The following is a 24344-nucleotide window of genomic DNA, read 5'->3' as shown; positions in this document are numbered from 1 at the left end:
ATAAAAGTAAGGAGTTTTTTTCATTGTGTTATCTTACATGTCCTTGATGTGTTATGCGTACAGTTAGGTGTTGATTTAGGTATCGTTCAGGTCTAACTCTCGACTAACGTCGCCATCGTAGGAACGGAACTTGTACTTGGACTGAAGACGTGGCCACAATCGGTCACTCTCCAGCCACCCCAATGGCCACCCCCACAACTAGAGGGACAATTTTGACAAACGTGGCTCAATGGTGCAGAACATAAGTTCAGCCTAACCATTGTTTCCGCTTGGGCGCATTTCACTGCAGCACACAACTTCCCGTGGGAGAGCAGAAGAGAGCTGCCTATTTCACGGCGGAGATGTCAATAAAACTGCATGAACTGCAAGATGTGGGTACGTTTTCCATGATTACTTTTCTTGGATCTGGTCAGGTTTTTTCCCTATTTTTACTTTGACTTATGTATGCTCTGCATGGGTTTGGCCGCCATGATGGTGAGCAGAATCCAGAAACTATGCTTTGAAAACAAACTTAGCACACTGCTTGGGTATTCATTGCTCTAACAGAGGGTCCAAACAACAGGGTGGCCATGGTCACCACTGGTCACTCTCTGGCCACTCAGAGAGTGAAGAAGAATTAAAAAATATTAATGAATTCATGAAGAAGAATTAAAAAAATATTTTTTACCGTTACATTTTACACTTAAATGTGCAGACCTGGCATTATTCACCCAAAACAATACAAGTTTATTGTGGAAAATACCACAAATGAAACCTCAGATGACGAAAAAAATCACAAGGGTCAATACTACTATACTACTCTCAAGTATATAACGCTTCATGTCTAGTATTCACCCAGGAGAATACGTCGAGTACTTTAATAAAAAAATGTTTGAGCTACTAAGCACCAAAACAAGTATCGGTATCAGTATTCGTATATACAACTAAATATTTGCATCACTTCCACCATTCCTCGATACGTGCCCGCCCCTTTTTCTTGCGCAGGTCCGGAAGCACGACCCGCATGGAGACATGCGGCTTTACTTTGCATCAAGTCACACTTGTACTACACAAACCTCCGTCGATGGATGTCAAAATAAAATACAATGGTCCAATTTTTTCCTTCTTCGAGCGTTCAGCCTTGCTTGGAATTATTTCAACGTTATATCTGACTTTCATTTTTTGTATTTTTTATTCTGTGCTATAGAGTGTTGACATATTTTACAGAGTGTGCAATGAAATAGTATACATGCACGAAAACAGGCTTTTATTTTGGAAGTTCTCGACGGAATCCGCAGTTATATTCGGAATTACGATTGACGCTGCTTGTGTACCTTGAAAAGGTAAGTGTTTCATTTAACTACTTTGCTCGTTAGCAAACTTTTATTTTGGCTATTAATTTGTTCCCGCTTCGTGCTACTTAGCTATTGTTTAAGTATAGTTGAGTCACTTGTTGGTAACGGTTACATTTTCTGGTTTGATTGATACATTTTACCATTCCACTCTTATTTTACCATTCAGCGAGACCACTTTTCTAAGGTCATGGCTTCCAACTCGGCAATAGTCGGGAGTTCGGGGGGCGAATTGTCCCAAATATCAAAGCCTCGTTTTTAATACATTATCGTGCTGTGTTTGTGTGCCGACCAGCAGTGATGTTTTGAGGCATTTGTAGTGTGACGCTGGCTTATTTGTCTAAAAGCCATCAAGCTATCTGTAAAAACAAGTAGAAATTGTAACCTTTAAACATGAAATCATTCAGATGGAGCAGCTGTTGGAGGAGACAAAACCTCCAGAGATGAGCGAGACAGACGTAACTACACAAAAAGATGATTTAGACGCTGAGTCAAACACACCAGAACATCCAGAGGCGAGTGGATGTGAAGTTGCTGGGTCAGCCGTACCGTCCTTGGTCAGTGAGAGCAGGATGGAGGATGCTGATGGGAACGCTTCTGAAGATACAGACAGGTACCAAAGTGTATGCTTCAGTTAGACTGCTGAGATTTAATGATATTTATTTTTTGTTTTTAGTGAGAGCTCCTCTTCGTCATCCTCGTCCTCGTCATTGTCACCTGCCCCCGTCTTTGAAAATGACGACGATGATGAGCGTGTAAGCCAACCTGTCTTCAAAACCAAAGATGAAGTTCTACTTGAGGTCAGTTTTGGTGTTTTGACTCCAGTTCCATGAAGCAATATCAAATATACAACAATGTACCCCCTCTCTTATGGCAGGGGTGTCCAAAGTGCAGCACGATTTTGTCTCACCCCCCAGTGGTTCCCAAACTTTTTACCCCTTACTCCTGCACACCTAAAACCATAAACCTTTATCGAAATGAATTTGAAGTATTGAACATAATTGATTGGTTAATTTTATAATGGTTTCAGATCAAAAATGAGTATTTAGCATATTCCCATGCTAATAAAGTTTCTTGTCAGCGCTATAAATAAATAGCTAATAATCGTACATTACATATACATATGTTCTCCCAGGCAATTCCTACTGTCTGCCAAACATTTCTAACATTTCACACAAAATGGTGGCTTTTCAACCGCTTCTTTAATGTAGCGAGCGACACTGTCTGTGAGCGTGCACCATTTTGTTGAGATTTACTTTGCCAACCAAACTCCTTGGTAAGCGTTGACTGCCGGGACGAAGACTCTGCTGCATTGTTTTTGTGCCTTCATTCATATTAGCATTGACTTGCTAACTTGCTGCTAGCGCTCCATGTATGCCAGCGTATCCACTCACTAGTAGAAGTTTTTTACACGATGGTTAAAGCTTACTGTTCATTCCACTGTGGAACCAAAGCGCACAGACACGTGCAGAGTGACTCCTCTTGTCATCCAGCCTGTGTGGTAAAGAGAGACAGGCCTAGTTGAGCGTTTGGGAAAAGAAAAAAGAGAGAGAGAGACACACGTACTCGAATATGAATGCAATACTATCACCTTTAAAATGTGAATGTTCATATTTGTGAGCAGGACCTGCCTGCAGTGGAGGAGCTGAAGGTGTCATTACCAGAGGGTGTCACCCTAACCCCAATAGGAACGGTATCCAGCATTATAGAGCAGCTCGGTAAGTAATCCCTGTACTCATAACAGATGCCGCTGTGTATTTTGTCACCTAAATCCTGATGCACTCTGCATGTCTCTGCAGTAATAATCCAGTCTTTGAGAGACACGCCCCCTTTGACCGATGACAGCATCATCTTTCGAGACGATCGACTCGCTTTGGGCAAGGTTGGCTACCAACACGAACCTGTTGGATTTCTATTATGTTTATTTTCAATCCCGGTGAAGACCGAATTATACTTTGCTCTAATGTTGCTGCTCCTCCATACTCAGGTGCAGGGAGAGGGGTACTGGAATTACATTTTGGAATCTTAAGAATTGTGTCACTTTTCCATGACTTTGTTACACTGACTCCCTTATTTATATACGAGACTAGTATTGAAATTCTCCAGTGCAGGATCTTATCCAACCTTCTTTTGTACTGGTAAATAGTATGTCAGCAGGGAAGTAACTTGCCTTTCCTTTTTCTGTGTCCAAGGTTTTTGAAATATTTGGTCCCGTTTCCAGTCCCCTCTACGTTTTGCGCTTTAACTCTCCCGAGGATTTAAGCAACAAGGGCCTGACGCTTGGCTTGACCGTTTACTATGCACCAGATATGGAAGAGTACACAGGATATATACTCATACAACAACTTCAACTGTGAGTTCAGTTCACACATGCATACGCTCATCACTACGTGATCAAGATGATTGTGCTAAAATATCTTTTTTATGCAGTTTAAAGGGCTCAGATGCATCATGGAAGAATGACCAAGAACCACCGGAGGAGGTCTGCTATACAATCGGAACGTCTGCATTCACTGCTAAAGATGTCATAGAGTTTGAGCAAATGGTTTGGTTTTGGTTCAACGTTTGGTCACCAAATGTTGAATAATAAAAAACTTAAAGCGCAAATCCCACCCTGATTTGACAGCATGTCAGACTTATTGTGTAACATATCTCAAACATAGCAAACTGCTATAGGTTTCCTGGAATACAGTCATGGGAAAAAATGAAGACAACCCATGGTTCTCATTTTCCGATGACTGTTAATTACTTTTGTTAATTGCTATGGCAGTCCTCCATGAATACATGTAGTAGATATAGCCTCAGTGTTATATAATCATTACACTTATGGGCAATTATTTACCAAGTTCCACATATTCCCTTGCAAAGATCTTCCAGGATGGTTTTGTAACCAGTCTTGCTAACTTTTACGTGCGTGCTTTGTCAGTCCCTTAAAGTGTACCGATTTTATTGCAATTCTTGAAATTTCAATCTCACGTAATTTTAGTTTAATAACAACGGTGTTGTGTATGTGGTGAATTTTTCATAAAAATAATAGCAATACAGCATGTTTTTCCAAATTTTCACCTTTGCGTGCAGTGGTTCAGGTGTAAAAGAACGTCCACGGAACGTCCTTGGTTTTTCTCCTGATGAGCCAATATTACCGGATGTCCCTCCTACTTATTATTGGTGGTTACAGCTGATATAGCAGGAAGAGTTCACTATTTACTATTTGAAAGCTCTCTATGACCACAAAGGTCCTCTTTGATTGCAGTAACCTTCCTGTTGCTTGTGTTTTTGAAGGAAGCCGCCCGATGTCACACAGCTAAACAGTGATTTTCTACTCCCCAGGCTTTAGACTACAGTGATGACGAGAAGGAGCAGCAAGCTAAGAGAATGAAAAACTCCAAAAAGAAGCAGAACAATTACACAGGTACACATGAACATGATTAATCCTGTAGTTAGTAGAGTCTAAATTGCTCATAGTTATGAATGCGGGTGTGCCCACCCATTGACTGGCCACCAGTCCAGGGTCCACCCCACCTCTAGTCCAATGACAGCTGGGATAGGCTCCAGCATGCCCCTGCAACCCTTGTGAGGACAAGCGGCATAGAAAGTACATGGATGGATGTATGCATAGAAAGTACATGGATGGATGCATAGAAAGTACATGGATGGATGTATGCATAGAAAGTACATGGATGGATGCATAGAAAGTACATGGATGGATGTATGCATAGAAAGTACATGGATGGATGTATGCATAGAAAGTACATGGATGGATGTATGCATAGAAAGTACATGGATGGATGTATGCATAGAAAGTACATGGATGGATGCATAGAAAGTACATGGATGGATGTATGCATAGAAAGTACATGGATGGATATATCAAAATATGCAGTTTATAATAAAAACAAAGACGTTCTCTGTAAAAATGTATGCTCAGCAGTGGCTTGGCCACACCCAATGTTTATAATTGTACAGTGAAATTGATAATCCAATCAGATGCTTCGGAATTGAATTGATTGTCAGACACCACTAGTAATATCAAATTATATCTCTCATGAATAATATGCAGAGGACCATTAAATAAAAAAGATGCAAGGTACTATAAAACGTGTAAATGTTCCTAACATGGTTGTATGTTTTCTTTTTTTTTTTTTCTTCTTCTCACAGAAAATTGTGCTCAGGGAACTGTAAACCATAAGCCACATCGCCATGGTGTAACAGGAAGACAAACGGGGACTCATTTCAGTCACCAGCCCTTGAGCCAGAACGTCCAACCACCATTTCCTCACTCGCATCCACCGCCTCAGCACGCACATTTTCCTCCCCCTCCCTACCTTTACCCTCCCCACCCTCCTCCCCCGCTCGCCTTTCTTCCTTATTCCACCCCATCGTTCTATAATCCATCTTATCCTCCTGCTCCCTGGCAACCAAACTTTGGACCATTCTCACCACTTCCTCCACCCACCCCTCCCCCTGAGTGACACCCAGCACACTGGCCGTACTTTAAAAGGACTGCATTTTTTTTTTCAAATTTGTAAAATTAGATATGTTCAAGTGTAGAAACGTAGTTCTTGTAAATAAAATTTACAATGAGGGTGGAATCATTTTGATTGCAAATGTGTATACAATATATATGTACAGTATTGCTCATAATTAGGATCACTTGGAAATGTCTTTTATTAAAGAAATACATGTTTTCATGCAGTTCTCTATTTGATCCATTTCACAAAAAATACAAATCAAGTGATATTCAAGAATATAGTACTTTACGTCTGTGTAACGCAAGTCCAGTTACAGTAAGCGCTAATCAGCTTAATTGTCAAAAGGGTAAAATAGTCATCGTTTTCTTGAATACTGGATACTTGGTTACTCTTTATGTTACGGTCACGCCTGGTTAGCACAATAGTATTTACTCGGTTTATCATTTTCCTCTGTATTTAGTACCTGTAATGGTGGAGGCCCAAGTCCAGACATAAATAACCTTTAAGACAAGACAGACATCCAAGAGCATCTTATGGCGGTCCAAGTATAACATTATACTTACTCAATGAGATTTTTTAAAAAGGACCCGCACACAGCAAGTGAATGAGCCAGGTAGGCTTGTGACGGGAAGGATATGGTGAAATACTTCTCGTTCCTCCTCCACTACACCACCTCCGGCACATCTCATTGCATCTGCCTAAACATGGCTGTCGTGTTTAAATCTCACGGTCCTCAAGTCAGCGTTGAAATTGGTGAATATCAGCAATTTCCAAAAGATCAACCTGACGACAAAACGGAAAGGACTCCACCAAGTAGGTTTGGTTTTGTATAACTTCTCAACGCCTGGGCTTGCTGGGAAAATAACAAGATTTTGTGTGCATGTTCAAGAATGATTTTGGTATGAAAGTGAAGAGGACACTGATGGTTACTGTAAATGTGAGATTGGGGGAAATTCAAACTCGGATCTTCCAGATTTCCTGACTGTATGGCCATCATATGCTAACCACCCAGCCTGTCGTTTGACTTGTCTTCTGTTTTTCTAAACTTGTTTTGGTTGACCTTTTAGCTGATGCTCTTCTGGTTATGTGGATGTATAGCACGTATAAATTGATGCAAGCATTGTGTAGCAGGTACCTGAGGTGGAAGCGGGTCAGTGTTTTGCAAGTCTCAAGTCTTCGTAACACCAATGTGACACATGTAGTTGCTTTTAAACCTGATTGAACAATAGAAGCATTCAATGACGCAGATTCAAAGGTAAAATATGTCCACAATAACCATCATAGTAGTTGAATACCTTAAATGGGGTCACATTTTACTCAACAGTCAATGAAAATCTATTTTCAAGTCATCAGACTGAAGTCTAAGTCAATGCCATGGTCACTGATGTTAGAGTCCAAGTGGAGTTTGGTGATATTGTCACCACCAATCCACCGTATTGGGGTCCTGTGCTTTTAAAATGTCCATTTATTTACATGGGTTGTTATTATTCTGTATTTTTGTGCGTGTCTTGTACAGAATCCAAACATATCCATGTTTTTCTGCTGGCCTTTGGAATTCTCTTCGTTCTTCAAGCAGTTCTCAACATCACTCTGAGACTGAATCACAGAGAGGCAGCGCCTAAAGGTGGACGAATATGAAAACATATCTGTGTCTCAAATGTCGTCTTCCGTCTGTTCTCCCAAATCCATTAGTCATTGTGTTCTTACCTGAAATAAGCATGATATTACATGAGGCTAACATGATGGCGTGACAGCTCGTGAAGACTTGTCTTCTTTTTCTGTTGTGACTTTCATTGACCAAGGGCTCCAAAGTTCTGTGTGACTTTTGAATGTGCATCCAGGTGAGACAAGGGAAAGCTGTCCGAAAGACTGGCTCCTGTTCAGCTTCAGCTGTTACTACATTTCCTCCCGGAGGAAGAGCTGGGATGACAGCCGACTGGACTGTCTGCAGAGAGGTGCTGATCTGGTCATCATCAACAGCAGACAGGAACAGGTAGCTTTCCGCATTGGCAAAACCGCAGCCTACGTGCTAACATGTCAGTAAAGGGGCATGGACAGAAAATAGGATTTTTTATTCCTGTAACCCTCAGGTTATAATGGTCTACAAATCTTAAAAGTGGCTAAATTTCATTTATTTTGATATGATTAACTGAAAATCAATTGATAACTGTGCTCTATTTAATTTATATAATAGATGTAGGTACTTTTGTTCAAAATATTTTGCACTTATCTGTCAAGAAATAAGAAAAATCAGGTGATATCTTATGAAAAACAAGGTAAAGTATCACTTCAAACAACAAAGTTCCCTTCATTCAGTATCTGAATGACACTTTTTGGCTTGTCTCTTCTACTCAGCAGCAGGGTCATCCCTGGGGGTCTGCCACCAGCTGCTTATAATTATCTGCTTTGTAGTTTCCGGTTGCTTGTAAACACACTGTATATTCTCATAAACTACCATTTTTGCCTTATTTTGCATAAATATCCAATTTTAACCCAATAGTGTATCATGGAAACGATAGCCAATTTGAACTTCTGACTTACTTTGACTTTATTAGTGACTTAAACCAAGACAAATGTCGCTACTTTTCTTCTGGAAGCATTTTGCTTTTTACTGCTTCCAAACTCCTGCAAGAGACCTGGCTTATGCTGCTCAACGATCCGACTAGGTTCTAAGAGAGAAAGCATGTTTGCCTTTGCCATCAAGAGATCATGACAGTGTAAAACCTGATGACATAGAATCCACAATCCAAGATTTTTGGCTGTGGTCTTCAACTTTTGACCAGCGATTAACAGATTATTTTACTTTAATGCTGCTTTGCAATACATTGCTGACTCCTGTTTCTACATTTTGAAGCTCAGCTTAGAACCTCCTGATGATCCAACAGTACAAAAAGTATTGCATTTTTTCCTAAAATTATACAAGAGTGTATATTAAATATACTATAATTAGTCCTTTTTTACTAAGGTTGTTGAGTACAGTGCTGTGCATTGAAAATAAAAAATACATTACATTTGAAAAGTAGAATATTTGAGTCAACATAATGTTTTATAGGTGTGTGTGTCTTTGAGTGTCATCTTTCAACTTTCTCTGTGTCGTGACAGGCTTTTCTCACTGGGTTCGCCCAGGCAGCATGGATCGGAATGTCTGACAGGGATCAGGAGGGAAAATGGATGTGGGTGGATGGAACACCAGTCAAAGACAAGTGAGCTTAAAAAAAGAAACAAACAAAAAAATGATATTTATTGTTGAACTGTGTTGCATTTTGCTGTAGAAATGAACTTGGATAAATACTCAGTGCACAGCTTTTATAGCAATATATTTACAGTTGTGCCTTCCCGATTAATCGTCATTGTATTGTGATGGACTAGGGCCAATTATTAGTTGAAGAATGCTTTATTTTTAGACAATTTACATATTTTGGGGCAAACTTGAGCATTTTCAAGCATAAAAATAAGTCATTCTCCGAGTTAACTGGCAGCCTAAGCAGTCACCTCATACACGTCTTTGCCGTTAATGTTTGGCTTTCTTCCTGTAGGCTGGAATGGGCCTTGGGTCAGCCTGATGGAGCCTTCGGAGGTGAAGACTGTGGTGAACTTCGTTCAATGATGAATTTCCTGGGTTTGAATGATTATAGTTGCATTGTCAGATCCCAGTGGATCTGTGAAAAACCACTCATGGAAGCTACCATAAAGAAGGAAATTGTAAACAAGGGACAAGGAACAACACAGGGAAACCATCAGGAATAATCTGCTGATGAATGATTGAATTCATTGCCCCTCCCCATCTGCCTCATTGCTCCGCCCCCAGCCACCAGACAAAGCTACCTGGGAAACAAAATAACATGCAAAAAACAGAAGAAATACAACAACAAAGGTATGGGTTACACGGCTAAAACTCATGCACTCACATGCAAGCATGCAGGTAGGGGGGGAGGCGTAGGAAAACAAGGAAAGTCATCATCCGAGAGACCAAGGCCACCTGGTATTGTATTCCTGGAAACTAGTTCCTGGAACAGGGCTGCATGGCCGAGTGGCCACACAGCTAGGAGACCTGAGTTCGATTCCACCCTCAGGCATCTCTGGTGGAGTTTGCATGTTCTCCCCGTGCATGCGTGGGTTTACTCCGCTTTCCTCCCACATTCCAAAAACACGCTAGGTTAATTGCCAAGTGTGGTATGAATGGTTGTTTGTCTATATGTGCCCTGTGATTGGCTGGCCACCAGTCCAGGGTGGACCCCGCCTCTCGCCAGAAGACAGCTGGGATAGGCTCCAGCACGCCCGCGACCCTCGTCAGGATAAGCGGTATAGAAAATGAATGCATGAATAGTTCCTGGAACTAAAAGGTCCCCGTAGCCAGTGGCGGTTGTAGCTAAGGGGCATTTGGGCAATTGCCCAGGGCAGGATTCTGCAGGGAATCCAGGGAATGCCCACGGTGTCATTCAAGCCCTGCCACTGCCTGAGGCCGTGTGTGTTGGTGTGTGTGTGTGTGTGTTTACACACACAGTGTAGTGCTCTGAGAGTGTAAATAAACATTTCGTTTTTCACTAAAGTAAATAAAACACAAAGCCATCCAAACCATATGTGTCTGTTTCTATCAGTTTCTGTCAATATCGATTGAAGCCTGGTACAGCAGGCGAACCAAGATGGTGACGTCATCGTAACCGTTCGTTTGTTTTCTAAAGAAGAAAAATGTATAATGTTAAGTATCAGTAGATAAATTTGGAAGTCGTAAAAAAACGACATATGGTAATTCGAATGTATTTATTTTAACGAACTAGAATGAAATCCAGTCATCAGACCACAGGGGGCGTTAACTACTAACTGAAGTTTGATACCAAAGTAATAGAACAGAAGAAGACGACGAAGACGACGAAGAAGAAGCAGCAACAACATCAACATCAGCATCGGCGGTTATGGTACCAGGTTGGTAACGTGAGCCGCAGTGCGTCTTTCCGCAAGAAGAGGTATTTAAATATATTGAAGTTATTGTCTATTGTATAAGTCGCCATGATACTAATCCTGACCTAGCTAGCTAGCTAGCTAGCTAGCTAGCAAGGTAAAATGGCTTCCATGTGACGATTCACTCGGACTGATTCTACGATTGCTGATGTAATTTGGCCCATGTCTGTTTAAGACACACTCATGTTTATACAATAACGTGTACGAGGGCGTTGACCGCACGATGCTTTTCATTTTGTGTGTGGGCGTCAATAAGATGGTGCTTGGTCGTTAAGTAATGATCGTCTTAATTTCAGCATTATTTGGAACGTACTACTATTGTTTCCTGTTCCTTTTGCTGTAAAAATAAACCCTTGCGGGTTGGTTGAAAAGTCTCTAATTCTTGTACTTACAATGACGTCAAACGTTGCTTGCTGCCCGGCAATATATACTGTAATTATGGAAATATTATATAGTTGATGAGTCCTTTACCAGGGCTTTGTATTTGGAAGACATTGCCGCACTCAGACATACATTACTCACACCAAAAAGTTAGGGATATCCGGCTTTTGAGTGATATTTGAGGATGAACCAAAAATGCACTGTAATCTTTACAGGTGAACTTAATGTGACCGTGTAGACACGTTTAAAGTCTTGCACCCATCTGTTCACAAATGTATGTGATTCATGCATCCACTAATAAATGTCCTGGTTTTCTCTAGAACTAATATTCTTGCATCCAGAAAGTATTCACAAGTACATGTCATTTAGTTACGTTGCACAAATTCCCAACAAAACCTATCTCAAGGTCTTTCAGGAGCCAGGATCACGCTCCTTACTCTTTTTAAAAGCCCCCCTCGGTGCGTCAGGTGAGACACTGACCCTTTAAAGAAGCAGTTGCTGTGAGGTTGATCACCTGATGGGAAACAAAAGTCCCGTGTGAGACCTCTTTGACTCTAGGTATGAGTTAGTTTTCATGGTAACGGAGAGGTTAGGACAATTACGAGGTTTCACGGGCAGGTGTTTACCATTTACCTCCATTTTCAGGGGCTTGATAGTAGTTGAATCATAATACTGTCCTTTGCTTTCTGCTGTAAGCTTACAGGAGACAGACAACGATCTGAATGAAATGAATGCAGAGTACAGACAGGATGATGTTTGTGCATACAGTGGAACTGTCGTTAGCGTCATTAATTTGTTCCAGAAAACCGTCTCTAACCAAAACAATATTTTACAGTCTGGTTTATAAAAGTCAATTGGTTCTGTGATAAAAACATTGAGAACAGGGTTGGACTAATGCAGTGTTTTGATAACATGACAAGACGCTCGCCATATTGTCCGCTAACTGGAGAACGCACAAACACAGGAAAAATTGTGGCGCACATTTTCCACGTTAACAGAAAAACACGCTAAGCGCGGTTCCACTGTATTTGTGTTTGTATGTGAGCTCATACTTACTGGTATATTTTGCTATTTTCTCACCTTCTATTAACCCCCTCATCAGCCTATCTCAGCGTTTCATTTGGGAGCTCTTTATTTGGGAACTGAAATTGGGGAAGTGGTTTGGCTAAAAAGTGAAACATCAGAACAAAAGTTCAGTTTCCTTCTATTCAACCTGGACTACGTACAGTGGATTTGGCTTTTGTCAAGGTTATCCATAGTTTCCATTTGTGACTTTAACCAAATCAACATCCTTACGTCCTTTGCTTTTCTGACATTAAGATAAAGCATTGGGTACACATGATCAATTTCAGTATGAATATATTTAGGGATTGAGACATGCTTCACAGAAGAAAGGATACTTGGGACTATGACGACTTTGTAGCAAACAGTAACGATGAAAAGAACTAATGCCTGCTCATCTATAATAGTGTATTTCTGCTTTTCACCTCACAGCCACGCTGTGCATACAGAGTAATTTGCATCTTGCGTGCACCCTTCATTTGGAGCCCATTTCTACATTGTCACCAGCGACACCAGAGAGACTTTATTCACATTTGGAACTTCAACAGATGATACATCAACACTTTGATGAGACATTCAGGTTACAATGGTTTTGGGTATCTTTCCATCCTCGTGGCGAAACAGTTGAAGTTCCGTGGTCACAGCCACAACTGGACTGCTGAGTTATCTTGGCAACGGATCCACCCAAATCTTCTCCATTAAAAGGACTTGCAAACAGCATAACTGTTATACCACAACAATATCTGCCTGCTGTGATGTATCACCACCAGTCCCAGTCACAAGACACACCGTCTTTTCCCAATTCACCAAGGCCCGTTCATAATCAGCAAACAAATCAACAACATAATTCCCCCGCCTCGAACATGCGTTCTGGCTTCCCATTTCCTCGCCATACGCAACTTCCTGATGAGCTAGAATCCGCTCTGGCTGTTCGAGGAAGCAGGGACACGGACCACCGCCTAAATTACCACACAAATCAGCCAAACCAACATCAGGGCAAAGGCCCGGTGTCTGCAGTCGCTCAACAAGGAGGCTACAGTTCCAGCCCATTACCACCCACCTCTGATAATCAGGCTGGTCAGCAAAGGGCAGACTGGTCAAGCTTCCAACCTCCAAATAAACTGTTCACCAAACCTCCATCTGGTGTTGGTCATCACTCTCAACTCCAAGGCCACCACCAGCAATCTCAGACAAACCAAACGGGAACAACCATTCCAAGTTGGGCATCCAGCAACTCTTCTCAAGCCCAGCAAGCACATAGTGTTGGTGCACACGGCCAGAGTTTGTATACACCTGAAAATGCGGGAAGTATCTTGGCAAGCTTTGGACTATCAAATGAGGACCTCGAAGTGCTGAGTCATTACCCGGATGATCAGCTAACCCCAGACACTTTACCGTTCATACTCCGTGACATACAGATCAACAAGTCGGACAACCAAAATACTGGGACACACAACATTCGTGACAAGCTGCTTCCCCAGAGAAACAATTCTCAGCTGAGCGGGTCATGCGCCCCTGAAGTACCCAGTCTTCTGACGGTTACAAAGCAAGCAGGGCAAGTCATTGACTATGGTCATGCCAGCCGTGCAAAGGAAAGTACTACGACAAAGACTTTTAAAAGAGAGAAGCTTTCAAGTGATAGGAAAGTTGAATTGTACCCATCATTGTCGTCATCATCATCCTCCTCCTCTGCATCTGCTCCAAAAGTGGAAAAAGCTGAAAAACGTCAGGTACGTTTGGTGCAATTGGAATCTAGCAAACACGGAGACCGGGACTATCGCAGGCCAAGCAGCAACCATCACAAGAGGAGTCAGTCACCGAGTAGTGAAGGTCCACCATCTAAATCTCGTCTTGTCGACAAAGACTACAGGCACAATGAATCAAAGCCAAGGTCGTCCGCAGAATCAAGGAGAGAGCTGTCCTCAAGACACTCTAGCTCGTCATCATCTGGCACGGCGGCACACATTACGAGCAAGAAGTTGCCAACCTCCGACTTGATAAGCGATTTCTCTGGCACGTGTCCTAAAGCGTTTCCTCATTCCTGCACCCTGTGCCACATTGCGTGCGATCAAGAAAAGGTGAGTGTAATAATGGTAATGGTTTAATTTGATTTGAACATGCATAAGGTTACAATTGAATGCATCGCATAATAATCATTCACAGCCCTTATAAATGCTCAAGAGTTTGGGAATGAATGTTTTTGTGGTGAATTTCAAGTTCAAAATCTACCTTCACCATGCCTTTTGTAAAATGAATTACAGGATGGTCTCATTAAATCATGTTTTTTTTTTTTATGGGTCAAGTTATGGTTTTTGGTTTGCCACAGAATAAGATGTAGCAAGCAGAAGTGGGATATTTGGGAACGTCTTTAGGTTAACAGAAAAATCCAGTGTGCATTTCAGTAGCCATCATTATATTAGGGAAAGTAGGCTAATAAGGGATAGTAATACTACTAAGAGATGGTATTTGACTAAAATAATTTCATTTACGGGCTGTCCTCATCAGGGTCGTGGGTGAGCTGGAGGACTTTGGGCACAGGTGGGGTATTGCTGTGTAGTTCTGACCAGATGTGTACGTCAACTGAGAATGGACACATGCAATTGCACTTGAAATTATTCAACCGCCATCGTAAATTCCATTTTCAGAAAATGTACCATAAAAAATGATTTCTTGCTTTATTGTAAGTATAATTTACAATGATTCTTGAATAATTTTGAGTGCGACTGTGCCTTTGTGCAAACTAGTTAAGTAGCTTGTAGGTTTTGATTCAGTCTGAACTATTTAATCACAATCCTTTGTGAGGACAAGGTAATTCCAGAAGCAACATGTGAGCCATTATTAACATTCTACTCCATGCCTTGAGTGCACAGTGGTGAAAAAGAAAGTACACCATAGAAGGTTTTACCTATGAATAAAATACCTGGTCTTTAGAAAGTTTTAAAACTAGCTAAGTGCAACTGTAGTTGAACAACAAAACTTCAAATATTATATCATGTCATTATTTATTCACTATAATACTAAACAAATCTGAATTCCCAGAGCTGTGTGAAGGGTACGTTGAATTGTTTAAAGAGTACAAGTAGCAGCCAGATGCCACTAAAATGCATCTGATGTGATCAGAGTTTTTTTTTAAAAATATATGTTTTAGAACGTTGAGGGCCTTTTCAAATATTGGACATTTGAAATTGTTTTAACAGTTTTAGTAATTACAATTAAACTAAAAATGTAGTAGTTGAATGTAGTTGAATTCATAAATCAGAAGTTCACAGGTTTTAAACATCACTTGTTATTTGAATCAACCAAAGTGCAGCAGAATTGGGTGGTTCACCCCGTCTGCAGCACCCCCACCTTGCTGTTTTGTCAGCTCCCACGTACGGGGGTCTCGCACACACCTCCATTTCTCCTTTGGTGCTGTCCAACCTGCATTTACATACTGTCTCCACTCGAATGTTCTGCAGAAGTTGCTCACTATTTTTTTTGTCCATGTATTGAAAGTTTGTACCTGTAAAAAAAAAAAATAATAATAAATGTAATTCACAATTTGGGGGGGGTGTATAATTTTTAGTGCAACTGTATGGATATAAGTTAATTTTGCCAGGATATTTGTCCTTTCACCTTTCCACCCACGGCATATGAAGAATACAAAACTTTAACTTTATTAGCCAACCCATACACAGTGGGAGTGTCTTTCTGCTCAAAGACAACTTCAGATGTGAGCTCATTTTTTTGGTGTGTCTGTGTGTATAATTGTTTTCATGTCCCAATTTGTTTTCTGTAGGACTGGGTTGACCATATTAACACTGTTAACCACACAGCCGCCTGCAGGGACCTGCGGAACAAGTGAGAATTTTAATCATCATTTCATTGAAATACAAAAAGGGAAACTGTTTTATGTCCATGCTGTGACCAGACACATTCATTATAAGATACTGTATTTTGGTCATTGTAAGCATTAACAGAACTTCCTTCCTGGGTAACTTGATATCATGCAGTAACATAAAAACAAATGCCTACACATAGCGTAATTTATTTCAAAATCATAAGCATTGCTGCTACCTTTAGTGTAGTAGTGGCCTGAGGCATTGTGAGTGTAGCGCCGACGCGCTATGATGAGTGTGCAGAGAAGCTATTCACGAGGTGTCACTACTAGTTCTCTGTATAACAATATGAAGTTGGTAAATGGAGCATTCTTGGCCGTTTTTGGAGGTTTTGGGTCCCATTGCATGCATTCTTACCTGTCACTTTTTATCTTCTTAATTATTGTTAGCTAATTTTGATATGTTGATGTGCAGGTTTCCTTAAAAAATGTAAGCTTGATGACATTTTATCGGAAGTTATTGAAAGTCATATGAACACATGGTTTTGTGTTTTAGGTATCCTGAATGGAAGCCAGATTGGAAAAGGTTAGTTGTCTAAAATGTGCATTCGGGTAACTGTTGTGATTCATATCAGTCCAACTGATATGAGTTGCAAATTAATTGCTGCTTTTTGTAGTTCAGTAATTCTTCTCTTGTGTTTTTAGCCCTCCCCACAGCAAAAGCAGATCGGACCCTCCTTCCTACAGGCCGTATGGCAGGTCTTATTCGCCTTATGACCATTACCGTCACTTTGCAGGTAGATCACTATATTTTCTACATCTTATTTCATATCAAATATTGATAATTACATATCAATATTTGCAGTTCAGCACCCTTGCTGTATTTTAGGTTCATAGTTTTAAATAGGCTATATTATATCTTTTTTCACGCTGTTACAGGAGGTTCATCATATCATTTGAAGCGCCCTTTTGGTGATCTAAAACGATCTTATGACACCAACTGGAAGACATCTTATCCCAAGGCTGATCACAACTCCAAACATGGACCATCCCACTCCATTAAAGCTGAGAAGAAGTCAACAAAGTCTGGAATTAAAACCAGTAAGACTGCAAGTACCAAGGCTGATGAGTCAGTAAGTTCTATTTCATTATATTTTTTTTCAACAAACTGAGAATGCTATGAGGGAAATTACACCTGACATGGCGCCATGTACATGTTGAGTTTTCTGTTGGTGAATTTAGTGATGTTGGCAGATGTGGCGTTGTTTCTGCCATACTCTACCTTTTTTGACTTTCTTTGACTTTATAAAATTGGAAGTTTGTTGTGCCATTGAAGCAACTTTCCTTTCATCTGCCCTGACAATTAACCTGGGTATAAATCTAACCCCCGTCAGATCACATTGTTTGTTCTTGTATTCTGATCCATCTCAGCAATTGTATTCTTCATTTACTCAATGATTTGTTTCCACTGTCTCTTTTTCTTTCTTAAGGTCGGCACACAGGGCACCATGTACCTTTTAATATCATTGTGCAGTGCTATGTTTTCCTCAAAGTTCTTGACTTAATCCTCTACCTCAGAAAAACATTTCTTGGAGCTCTTCTGTGATTGTACTTTTTCCAGAGCAGTCGCTCTGTCATTAGGCTCTTTAAGGTGCCCTATAATATTGAATCCTTCTGATTCTATGGCATGTATGGCCGGGTCCGGGTTGGTAGATATCACAACATCCACCAATGACTATTGGCACAAATCTTCTTCATCTCCTCTTTGGAAAAGGTTTTTACACCCCTGGTCTAAACCCAGCTTGTGAAACACGTTAGCAAAATGTTGTAAATCACTTATCAATGTTAGAATTTGAACTACCGGGTACTCTGTGCCAACATTAACCATGGTCTTTTGTTGTCGTTACCAGTCCACCAAGTCCTCACCAGCCAAGAAGAAAAACGCGTCAACACCAGCATCATCAGACTCTTCCGTAGCAGAACGCCTGGTTTACCTGACTGGGATTCCAAAGCAAGCCACAGAGCAGGAAGTTACCAAATTAGTGGCGTCCTATGGCAAGATCAACAATGTGATCCTCATGCCATGTACTGAAGAAGAGAGTGAAAAGAGTGACGGATTAAAGGTACTTTGAAATTTCAATTTAAAAGTTAGTTTTTGTGGCTTATTATGCAAACAGCTTTTTTAAAAAGAAAATGTCTACTATTGGCATACTAATATATACGTTAAATTCAGGAGTCTACCCCGATTTATAAGCCATATTTTTTGTACACACATAGGCTACAGCCGTTTCCGTAACACTATGAACCTTGCAATCCAACTTACCTCGGTGTTCCCAGCATCGCTTGTCACTCAGCGACTGCTTTTTTCCATCGGATTTCAACAGCTGTCAGTCAATGTTGATGTCCAAGCAGTAGCTGTAGTCATTGTACATTTGACAAAGCTTACTTGAGATTTGTCAGGTCAAAACACAATCGCTGCGTGTGACCTCTGTCAAAGTATGTGATATTAGTGTCTATTTCTGACTACTTCCAACTATTCACCACTTCCTGTTAGGGCGCGCTGGGCATCATGGGAATTGTAGTTATTTTTAGCATAAGCACAAAACTAATGCACTGAAATCTATTTATATTACTACACGTCTACATAAATGATGTGTTCATTTTAACTTTTTGACACCCCATTATATTATAATCTTGTCTTCCATGCCGTGCAAGTGTCCTTGTAGGAACCAAATTTGAAATAGTTGCTGCAAAAACGTGTTATGGTATCTTATGCATGGTTCAGTCTTAAGGTGCTACAATGCCTTGTGTTTCTTTCAGAAAAACACTTACTTGCGTATGTCCCTTTTGCAGGCATCTGTGTGCATGGTGAAGGCTGCCGATGCTAAGGCTTTGGCAAAGTCTGCAGACATCAAAATCGGAGATCAGCTTATCACTGCTTCACTTGCCAAGGTACAGTATTGAAAGTATTGGACGAGGCAAAGATTTCACCAATCAAACTTTACATCTCTTTTGCAATTGGGATTGTAACATATGCCAAAATCAATCTTAGCCTAAACCAAATACAGGACAGCCCTAATATCTACTATACTATATAATGATGATTAATTTTCCCCTATTAGAAAACTGAACCAGTGCAGCCTTCTGTCTGCGGTAACAGGTTTGTTAACTGCATTACAACCTTCCTTTTTATCAATATACTATTCCACAATGCCACCAATGTATATCTGTCTCTGGCTTGTCTGAAGGGTTCATATTTTTCTATTTTCAGCAAGCCTACTTCGAGTCCAGATAAGGGGGCTGACAGAAAAGACTTGGGTACGTCAAGAGATCTGTGTGCTGCTATCGATGGTGTTGTGTAGCACTATTTGTGTCTGAAACACACATGGAACCTAGAGCCTCATGATGGAATAGCACTATAATATAAAATGTGTAATATAATGTGAAGCGCTGCAAATACTCTCCAAATACAGGTATGACATGTAAAAAAAAAAACAAAAGGCAAAATATAAAAAAAAAAACCCACATATGTTTGAGTCCCTTTACTCAGAAGTACTTCAACTTTTTTAAATGCAGGTTTTATTAAATAAAGCACCCAGAATGTACATAAATAAAGGATTTGGGATTTACAATTTGAACTCTGAAACATTGAACATATTGTTTGTTGTTTGGGGAGTCGTGCAAAAACAATTGTACAACGTTTGTCCACCCTTTTATGCAAATGTTTGTACATTTTTGATGAAATGCTCTCATTTTTGTTTTTGTTTTGATTTTTCGACTGCAGAGAGTGACGCTGACCTGAACACTCCAGAAAAGGTAAATGTAGACAATTGTGCATAAACTGTTTGGATTTCTTTCAATTCAGGTTTGTAGTGTAGTACAAAAAAAATCACAAAAGTTATTTGTTAGCAGGTGTCAGCTCAACCAGAAGCTTATGACACTATCACGTTTCTGGCATAATTATGGCTCTTGAACACTGCGACTACTCTTTTTGGCAGAATTGGTTCTTTTAATTTTGCTTGTTTCCCGAGCACAGACACTGCTTTGAAGCATAGTTGAAAAATCACTGTACTGGACTGTCTTGTTCGGCTCCATCACTTTTCAGTTGGAAATAAATCTTGGAGTTTTTCCAGTTAACCAATTTCTCCCAGTACTTTTTTGAGGCCGGCTATTACTGTGTTTCACATTGAATCTATTTATTGTCATTTACAGAAGGGCTTAGTGCTTATCACAGGACTTCCTGATGGTGACTGCTCCGAAAATGACATCATAAAGCTGATCCAGCCATTTGGGAATCCAACTGACATTATCTTGGTGTCGTCAGTCAGAAAGGTTGGTGTAGCTTGTATGGTATTTGAGAAAAAATAAATGTAAGGACAGCAGTGCAAGTAGCTGATACACTGGGACAGCCTTGGCCTTGTTGAATTAGATTGACTGTAGTTCTCTCATGGTATTCCACATAGTGCCTGGGACAAATGATCCCCCTTTAATATGGTTCCTGCATTAAGTGTAAGATGAAGCCTAATATGTTCCCTTTCGTGCCAGGTTCTCGTGTCTGTGCCAAATGCGGAAACTGCTCAAGAGGTGGTGAAAATTCACACTGCAACGCCTGCAAAAATGAAAGATTGTGAGCTCAAGATGATTACTATCGAACAGCATGTTGGCATCGACACACCAGTAAGGCTTTCATCGTTCCTTTGCATTTTTTTCTTTTCTTCTCTGTTATTTGATAATTATTTAGATTTCATGTTCATAACATGATATTGTATTGATATTGTTTGTGATCATTAGTAATACTACTTTACTGTTTTTATACGTAGGTGGCACTCTACAATCTGCTGATGCAGTCGGTGGACCCGTTGGTGAGTATTTTCACCAGCAGCTTTTGCAGTGGAATTGATAAATGATGATGAACTCTGCAATACCAGATTTCAACAAAATCTCAGTCATCTTTGTACAATAGCCTGTTGTCAATTCAAATGTAAGACTGCAACTTTCCATCTTATCTATGTTACTTGAGAATGCAATATTTTTTTTTGTTTGTTTTTAACATGTGGTCTAACAGCCAATTTGATGCAGTGCTGCACAAGGAAAAACTGCCTGACAACTGCCAAAAAAAGTCTAGGAGAATTTCCGTTCAGTACAGTATATCTAACATGGCGGTGGTAACTGTATTTGACACTGACTTTGTGTTGGTTTGCGGCATTTCAGTTCACTGTTGCTGAAAGCAAAGGTACACTTTGTGAATTAGATTTTGTCTCCAACAGGAGATTTCAGTTCCAGTTGGGTGGAGCAGCCTCTTGGTGATCAGCAACGTTCCAAACACACAGTTTGCCTTCTCGGACGTCAGGCAACTTGTTGCACGTTTTGGCACCGTTGTCAAAAGTCTGGAAGTCAACAATATGGTAAAGAGTGCAAAGATGCTAACATAGCCACATATGTGGACTCTTTTCATTGCTTTGTCATGCTGTTGTTGTTGTTGTTGTTTTTTTAATCTCCGCTCAGGTTATTTGTGAGATGGCAACTGCAGCCATGGCCATGTCTGTCTACAAGCGTTTCCAGAGGTTCCCCTGCATTATCCAAGCAAACCCTTTGTTGTTTTCTCGCAAGCCTGACCCCAAAGTGAGCACACAGACGCAAGTCTGTTCTCCAAACCTACATTCAACTGAGGTATGCACTTTTATTTGTTGGCAGGCATCATTTACACACTTCTCATACATCAAATAAAAACAAAACAATAGCCCAAAAGCAGGGGTGTCCAAAGTGCAACCCTGCAGATTGTTTTATCAGCCTTGTGATGGAACATTTTCATCAGCACCAGCGGAGAAAAGAAATAAACTGCTCAATGACAAATTTGTCTTTTATCATATTTATTCTGCCAAAGGGGAAGACGGTTGAAACAGACCCTTGCAAGTCTGATGCGAGTGACCTCACGAAGGACAGGACAGAAGCATTGTTATACAAACGTTAAAATGAACTACATCTCATAGAATGCTAGTAATCTAAAAACATCTTTCAGTTTTATATTTTTTTAAATCTTGCTGGCATGTTTTTTTTTTCTCCACCGGCTGTGCAAATGTGCGCTTTTAAAAGTATCCTTGTGGACATGCCTAATTCAGGGTGTTAGCCTTATTATTCTACTACAGAGTGCTACTGCCATATATTTTACCACTGATTATTATGAACGCTTTCATCTTTCAAGTTTCATGGAAATTATATTTGATGAGTTTCTGTGTACATGTCTGCTGTGACACTAAAGCATGTTTACTATTGTAGGAAATTCTTGCAAATGACGACGGCAAAACCGGTGCAGCTCACCAAGAGGAGAAGGCAAATGAAGACACTTCTTCTTTGAAAAAGCTAGAACAAGGGCCAGAGGTCATAAATGACCCTGAGAAGGTGGACAGCAAAGATGAAATCGTGGCAAAAAACGGAAGCAACATTGTCACAAATTCAAACAAAGTCCCTGATTCCGCACAAGAACAATCAAAGATTGAAATATCAGCTATTGACGCAGACATAAAGGGCGACGAGGAGATGCCAGATGTTGAAGCAGATAAGAAGACCAACGAGATGCCGGCTAATGAAGCAGACATGAAGACCGACAAGGAGATGCCGACAATTGAAGCAGACCAGACCACTGAGGAGGAGATGCCGACAATTGAAGTAGACATGAAGCCGACTGAGGAAGTGCCGGCTATTGAAACAAGCATTAAGACTGACGGGGCGGGGTCAGCTATTCAAGTAAATATGAAGACCGACGAAGAGACATTGGTCATTGAAACAGACATGAAGACCAGCGAGGAGATGCTGGTCATTGAAGCAGACATGAAGACCAGCGAGGAGATGCTGGTCATTGAAGCAGACATGAAGCCCGACATGAAGGAGATATCAGCTGTTGACGCAGACGTGGCGCCTGACGAGGTGACATCAACTCCGCCAACAACATTAAATGCTGCAGAGTCAGAAGAAGACACTAATGACATGATCATTTCCGGGTTTACTGAGGTAAAACATCACAATATTCGTGTCAGTGTCATGAGCATTCTCCATAATGGTTTATGACCATGTGATCCCTTTCTCAAGGATTCTCAAGAGGTGAGCGATGCTGCAGAAAGAACTGGTGGCCATCCGGACAAAGTGGCATCTGATGCAGATGGAGACCCGGAGACGAAAAGGGAAAAGGCAGTTGATGAAACCAAGGAGCCAGAGAAGAGCCACACAGAGGCAGCTTTAAAGACGCAGGAGAGGGAGAGAATTGAAAGAGAGGCCAGAAAGGAGAAGGACGCAAGGGAGAGAGACAGGAGAGATAAGGAGAGGAGGCTCCGGGAGAAGGAGCACAGGGCCAAATGGGATAGGGAGCAGGAGGAAAGAACCACGAGAGACGGGAAGGAAAGAGAAAGGAGGGACAGGAGGAGGGAACATGGTGATGGCTTCTTAGGAAGGAGATCGTCTTGGAGGTCTGAGACATATAAAACCACCCCCACGGATGAGCCAGCAACCTCAAACAAACCAGATGCTGAGATACCCGAAATGGTGAGATGTTCACAAAAGTACGTTCTTCTGTTTATTATCCACATTTCCTTCTCTGAAAGCAAACGTATCCTGTTGTGGAATTAGGGTATGGATGAGGACTTTGATTCATTCCCGTTCAACATGAGCGACTTTGTGACTGTGGATGAAGTAGGAGATGTAGCCGACTTCCCCCACTCTCCTCCTCTTTCTGCTCCAGAGGAAACCACAGAGCAAGAACAGGATCCCCCCACATGTGTCTCACAGTGCCCCCCTGAGGTAATAAATCTTTGAGTCTTTTAGCACAGGTTTATGATATACTGTCGATATGTCAAAAGACTCCATTTATTTGTCTTGGTTTTCTACTTCAAGGACACCGCCTCGGGAATCAGCAAAGGAACGTCATCTTCCCAGCCTGTGAAGTCTGATGATCCCGTAACCAGTTGTCAGGATGAGCTCTTGAAGCCTGACGATCCAATAGCAGATAGTCGGCATCAGCCCGTGACGTCTGATGATCCCATGACAGAGTGTGAAGATCCACTTACATCCTTAGCCCAGACCTCCGATGCTCCATCGCCAGCCGTGATGGGCATGCTGAGCTGCAAGACTGCAGCTTCACCCACAGAAGCTCCAGCAGAATCCTTACCCTTGGACCAAAACCTTGTCCCAGCCTGTCCTCCAGGAGAGTGTGACACAGGTAGACAAATACTGTGTCAAGAATAATGAAGTAACCTTCAAGTTGAGGATCAACCCTTGTGCAAGTGTTTTTACTCCGTCATGCTATAGAAACCTACCCTAACGTCTCATGTA

The 24344-nt window shown here is 41.0% G+C and overlaps 2 protein-coding genes across 4 annotated transcripts in view; both read left to right on the top strand.

Moving 5' to 3' along the window:
* The first annotated feature begins 1496 nt into the window (after window positions 1–1496).
* naf1 (nuclear assembly factor 1 homolog (S. cerevisiae)) lies at window positions 1497–6029 on the top strand. The gene is made up of 8 exons (XM_078793759.1): window positions 1497–1944; window positions 2008–2131; window positions 2956–3049; window positions 3131–3213; window positions 3524–3684; window positions 3762–3813; window positions 4662–4743; window positions 5490–6029. The coding sequence occupies exons 1-8, from the start codon at window positions 1739–1741 to the stop codon at window positions 5801–5803; spliced, it is 1116 nt and encodes a 371-aa protein (XP_078649885.1). The 5' UTR covers window positions 1497–1738; the 3' UTR covers window positions 5804–6029.
* Window positions 6030–10658: 4629 nt separating this feature from the next.
* LOC131139116 (uncharacterized) overlaps window positions 10659–24344 on the top strand; it is a 16649-nt gene continuing 2963 nt past the window's right edge. For 2 of the 3 annotated variants that reach the window (XM_078793132.1, XM_078793131.1), the window contains exons 1-20: window positions 10659–10767; window positions 12638–14283; window positions 15984–16045; window positions 16579–16608; window positions 16728–16819; window positions 16962–17155; window positions 17933–18145; window positions 18876–18974; window positions 19145–19182; window positions 19294–19340; window positions 19807–19838; window positions 20235–20354; window positions 20568–20699; window positions 20843–20884; window positions 21290–21427; window positions 21528–21692; window positions 22299–23030; window positions 23109–23558; window positions 23643–23813; window positions 23907–24231. In XM_078793132.1, the coding sequence (XP_078649258.1) occupies window positions 12961–14283; window positions 15984–16045; window positions 16579–16608; window positions 16728–16819; window positions 16962–17155; window positions 17933–18145; window positions 18876–18974; window positions 19145–19182; window positions 19294–19340; window positions 19807–19838; window positions 20235–20354; window positions 20568–20699; window positions 20843–20884; window positions 21290–21427; window positions 21528–21692; window positions 22299–23030; window positions 23109–23558; window positions 23643–23813; window positions 23907–24231 (4405 nt within the window). In that variant the 5' untranslated portion in view covers window positions 10659–10767; window positions 12638–12960. Of the gene's footprint in view, window positions 10768–12637; window positions 14284–15983; window positions 16046–16578; window positions 16609–16727; window positions 16820–16961; window positions 17156–17932; window positions 18146–18875; window positions 18975–19144; window positions 19183–19293; window positions 19341–19806; window positions 19839–20234; window positions 20355–20567; window positions 20700–20842; window positions 20885–21289; window positions 21428–21527; window positions 21693–22298; window positions 23031–23108; window positions 23559–23642; window positions 23814–23906; window positions 24273–24344 lie in introns of all 3 variants that reach the window. The other variant, XR_013628077.1, reaches the window with a different exon arrangement.

This window comes from Doryrhamphus excisus, linkage group LG9, assembly GCF_037039965.1.
Source record: "Doryrhamphus excisus strain RoL-2023G ecotype Guam linkage group LG9, RoL_Dexc_Guam_v1.1, whole genome shotgun sequence".
NCBI classification, from domain to species: Eukaryota; Metazoa; Chordata; class Actinopteri; order Syngnathiformes; family Syngnathidae; genus Doryrhamphus; species Doryrhamphus excisus.
The sequence above is the reverse complement of the archived record's forward strand: the minus strand, read 5'-3'. Positions and strand labels throughout refer to the sequence as shown.

Excerpts from the sequence above, each read along its gene's own strand:
- naf1 (XM_078793759.1), top strand. The coding sequence starts at position 1,739 with ATGGAGCAGCTGTTGGAGGAGACAAAACCTCCAGAGATGAGCGAGACA. Across the intron at positions 1,945-2,007 it reads GCTTCTGAAGATACAGACAG|TGAGAGCTCCTCTTCGTCAT; the intron begins GTACCAAAGTGT and ends TTTTGTTTTTAG. Across the intron at positions 3,050-3,130 it reads CAGCATTATAGAGCAGCTCG|TAATAATCCAGTCTTTGAGA; the intron begins GTAAGTAATCCC and ends ATGTCTCTGCAG.